Source organism: Ochotona princeps, chromosome 13 (assembly GCF_030435755.1).
Source record: "Ochotona princeps isolate mOchPri1 chromosome 13, mOchPri1.hap1, whole genome shotgun sequence".
Classification (NCBI taxonomy): domain Eukaryota; kingdom Metazoa; phylum Chordata; class Mammalia; order Lagomorpha; family Ochotonidae; genus Ochotona; species Ochotona princeps.
In genome coordinates, this window is record NC_080844.1 from 31,626,853 (window position 1) to 31,630,652 (window position 3,800).

Genomic DNA, 3,800 nt, shown 5'->3' on the forward strand with positions numbered 1-3,800 from the left:
GTCCCAGGGTCAAATCCTAGCTCAACCCAGGGTAATTTTCCAGCAGCTGAGTTGCTTCCAGTGTCCATGCGTGTTTTAATTTGCGGGGTGGAGGACCAGCCTGTGTGTGCTGGGTGACTAATGACTCAATGATGAGCACCCTGGAAAGCAAGAGAGGGACTCAGCTGCTCAGGTTGCCACGGCCAGGAGTGCGGCACCCACACTCATCCCCTCCAGCTGCTGGGGCATCCCCACCACATGAATGCCACTTTCCACAGCCCTGCTGAGGATGAAGGCCCTCCCTGCTTGAGAGATTTGTCCCTAAGCCTTCAGTCCAGTGCCACCAGTGTGTACCTCTGGCAACTCAACTCCAGGTAACAACCCCCTGCTGACTTGTGCAAACCTTCACCTCGTGCTGGTATTGTTTTGGCCTTGAATCATTTTGCCTATACCTTGGAGGGCAGTGATCATCCTGCTCCTAACCTCTGCCTGTGCCCTCCCCACAACCACTACCAAGTAGTAGGTGCCAGTGTGGTCTGTGCAGCCAGAGCTGCTGACACCTGCCCCCAGGTGGTGTTCCAGATGGAACATTGGCTGTTGCACAGATCACCAATAACCCATTAATCTCCTACTCTTAGATTAAAGTCCTGAAACAAAACAACACCTCTGTTCATTCTTTGTTTGCTGTGACCTCATTCCTGTCCCATGATAACTAAATCTCCTTTTAGGAACCTAGGAGTAGAGGAAACGAAAGGTTGACTTTGAAACAGTGACATGGTCTAGGAGAAAGAGATGCCAGAAATGCTAAGCCCTGAGACACTGCCTGCGTAGTGATCTGATGCCTGGGAATATACTCAATCCACTAGCATGTTGAGTTGCCCTGTTTCCTTGGAGGGATTCCCAGCCAACCCAAGGAGCCCTCTCAGGCTCGATCAGCAGGTAGGATGCACTCTCCCGGCATTCATTTTTCTTTTCCAAAGAGTCCAGGGAACTCCCCAGATTCCTTGAGGCCCTAGGGAGTCCTAAAAGCCCTGGAAGAGGGAACATTCTAGTGGCACCTGGGAGAAGAGTTTCAGTGGTCAGCAAGTACACGACTGGAGATTTTGAACTCTCAATTAAATTTCACCCCAGCCTGCCAGGTGTCAGAAGGTCCAGCTAGAGTTCACACCTCCTCTGCTCCCAGCTGTTCAGTTCCATGAATGGAGATGCTGCTGCCACAGTGCCTGGTGCATAACTGGCGATTAGTGGGATGTGCCAGACCTTGAAGTACCTCAAAATTTTCCAGGGACACCCCAACCCAACTGCAGCTTGTCTGAGGATTCTGTCACTATGTTGTTACTCTCACCTTCCCAAGTACAAAGGTAGATCCAAATCTAGGTCTGTGGCAAAGGGGACAGCGTCCCAGTGAGTCCAGTGAAAGGCTGTCTTCTAAACCACGGTTTGAAATAAGACAAGTCACAAAGAAAGAAAAGAAGGGGGTCTAAGGCCAGCCATACCACCCCTAACGTGCCCAAGCTCCTCTGGTCTGATCTCAGAAGCTAAGCAGGGTCCAGCCTGGTTAGTACTTGCAGGGGAGAAAGAAAAGAAGGGGCTGGACCAATGACTTCTTAAGAGACTGAACTGGCCTCCAGCCCAGCCCCACAGCAACGGCCCTTTGAAACACTGGCTGCCACTCCCCACCCCACCCCATAACCAAGTCACTCTGCTGAGACTTGCTGGGGCTCCACTTTATTGTTATCATTGATGCAAAATCTCATTCACCAGTCCCCAAATACTCATATGTACAAAATATAAACTTTTTCTGCTGTAAAATCTCATTAATAAATACAAATGTGTAAAATGGAGGGAGGGCTATATAACTTACCATACCAAAATTCATTTCAGAAGGCATCATATCATTTACAAACCGATTTCTTTTTAAGGGAGGCGCGGCCCTGCGGGCATTTGCGGTCCAACTCAGGTGTACTGCGTGGGACGCCAGGAAGCTGGGTAGACATCCCGGCGACCAGCTGGAGCTTTCCCAGTTCACACAGCCTGGTCTCCAGCACCCCAGAGGGCAACGCTTCACAAAGTGCAGGAGGAGAAGGCCGGGATCGCCTTCGCAGATTAAGGCAAGGTGAGACACTGGACTGGAAGGGTTAGGGGAGGTGAGTGGTGTCTTTGGGGTAGACAGAGCAAAAGGAGCAAACTTGAAGAGATCAAACCTAGGAGTACACTGCCAGAGGGGTGGTTAGAGAGTCTTGAGGAAAGGTAGGGCTATTGGAGCTGCTGCACCTCAGTGCGCAGCGTTACCTTACTATGCTACTCTGAACGAGACTGCGTGGCTGCTGGGAGAAGAGCCTGAGCCACACACGAGCTTGCAATGCCCACCTTGCGCGCGGCCACAGGGGTTGCGTGGCACAGAGGGCCGAATGCCAGTCTGGTCGAACCCAGACTGTCGCCCCGCTTGCGCCTTGGCCAGTCAGGGACGAAGTCAGTGAGAGACTGGAGGAACGAGTGTGCTTGCCTGCCCGTCACTGCCCACCCGCGATCGCTCTGTCTTCTCCCCCAGCTCCTACTACCTGCCACTGACTGGCCACTTCACAAAAAGTCCGAGAAAGCCAAAGCGCCCGGGCACAGGCCTGTGGGGGAGGTGGGCATCAGAAGCAGCCCTGTGCGTTCCTCGGGTGAGGCAGCGGGGCTTAGGCTGCCAGCCTGGGAAATTGGAGAGTAGAGGGAGCCCCAATCCCCGGAGGAGCCGTCGTCCAGGCTGCCCAGCTCCGCAGAGGGAGGCACCAGCGGCTCTGGCCCGTACAAGCTGTGATCAGCTATGCGCAGCGCCTGCGTCAGCGCCCAGATATAGTTGTGCGCAAAGCGCAGCGTCTCGATCTTGGTAAGCTTCGCGTCGTCGGGAAAAGTGGGGAGCACGCTCCGCAGCGCGTCCAACGCTGAGTTGAGGTTATGCATACGATTGCGCTCGCGGTCGTTGGCTTTCTTGCGGCGACTCCGCCGCTGCTTGCTCAGCGCCAGTTCGTTCTTGGGCCGGCTGCGACCTCCGCGCCGGGAGCGGAGCTGCCTCTCCGCCCCTCTGCAGCCGCCTTCTTCTGTTTCCGCGAGGTCCCGGAGCATTCGAGTGGGGCTAAGCGGGGAGGATGCAATGCAGGCCACTTGGCGGTCCGAGGTTCCGGGAAATGATGGCTCGGTCTCGTGGGTCGCTTGGATGGTGGGCACACCCGAGGGTTGAGGCGCCATCCTGAGACAGGATAAGAGATAAGGGGGTAAGCCTGGGGCCTCACGCCCCGGTTGGTCCCTGATTCAGAGACGTTGTAGGGAAGCACTGGAAAAGAACCATTCCCTTTCCATCACAGGGCCCGCTTTACCCTAGCCTTCCCTTTGGCGCCCTCCAAGGATTACCTAGTCCTGCAGGCTCAGGAGATTGGAGAGCACTGAGCTGCCGGGAGTGGAGCGGCCAAGTTCAGTCAGCTGCAGGCGCCCCCGCCTGGGAATCGCTCGGCTAGAGAGCAAGGAAGAGCAAAGGGAAACCTGGGCGTCTGTCGCTCTCCTGTGGCTGACCGAGGTCACGTCGCTTGCCTGAGCTGCAAGTCGTGTGCCCCTTGGCACGCTTTATCTGTTTGGCCGGGGCCCGGAGCGTGCCTGCCCGACTGCTGCCCTTGCCGCCGGCCAATCAGCGCCCGGACCAGGGCCCGCGCCACGCGAGCCCGCTCCTCCCTCCCGCAGGGCACAGCTGGATTCCGGACAAAGGGCCGGCCGGGGTCGGGGTCGGGGGAGGGGAGAGCCGCTCTGTTTGCTCTCTCCTCCCGGGCTCTGTCCCAGTAACTCTC

General features: G+C 56.2%; 1 protein-coding gene across 1 annotated transcript; it reads right to left on the reverse strand.

Annotated features, from left to right (window-relative positions):
* Positions 1-2,331: 2,331 nt before the first annotated feature.
* NEUROG3 (neurogenin 3) lies at positions 2,332-3,535 on the reverse strand. Its single transcript, XM_004583443.2, has 2 exons — positions 3,373-3,535; positions 2,332-3,211 (listed from the first exon to the last, which is right to left on the reverse strand). Exon 2 carries the CDS (start codon positions 3,208-3,210, stop codon positions 2,560-2,562), a length of 651 nt encoding a protein of 216 aa, XP_004583500.2. The 5' UTR covers position 3,211; positions 3,373-3,535; the 3' UTR covers positions 2,332-2,559.
* Positions 3,536-3,800: the final 265 nt, after the last annotated feature.

Bases quoted from the DNA above. Each gene is read 5' to 3' on its own strand.
- NEUROG3 (XM_004583443.2), bottom strand. From the start codon at position 3,210: ATGGCGCCTCAACCCTCGGGTGTGCCCACCATCCAAGCGACCCACGAG.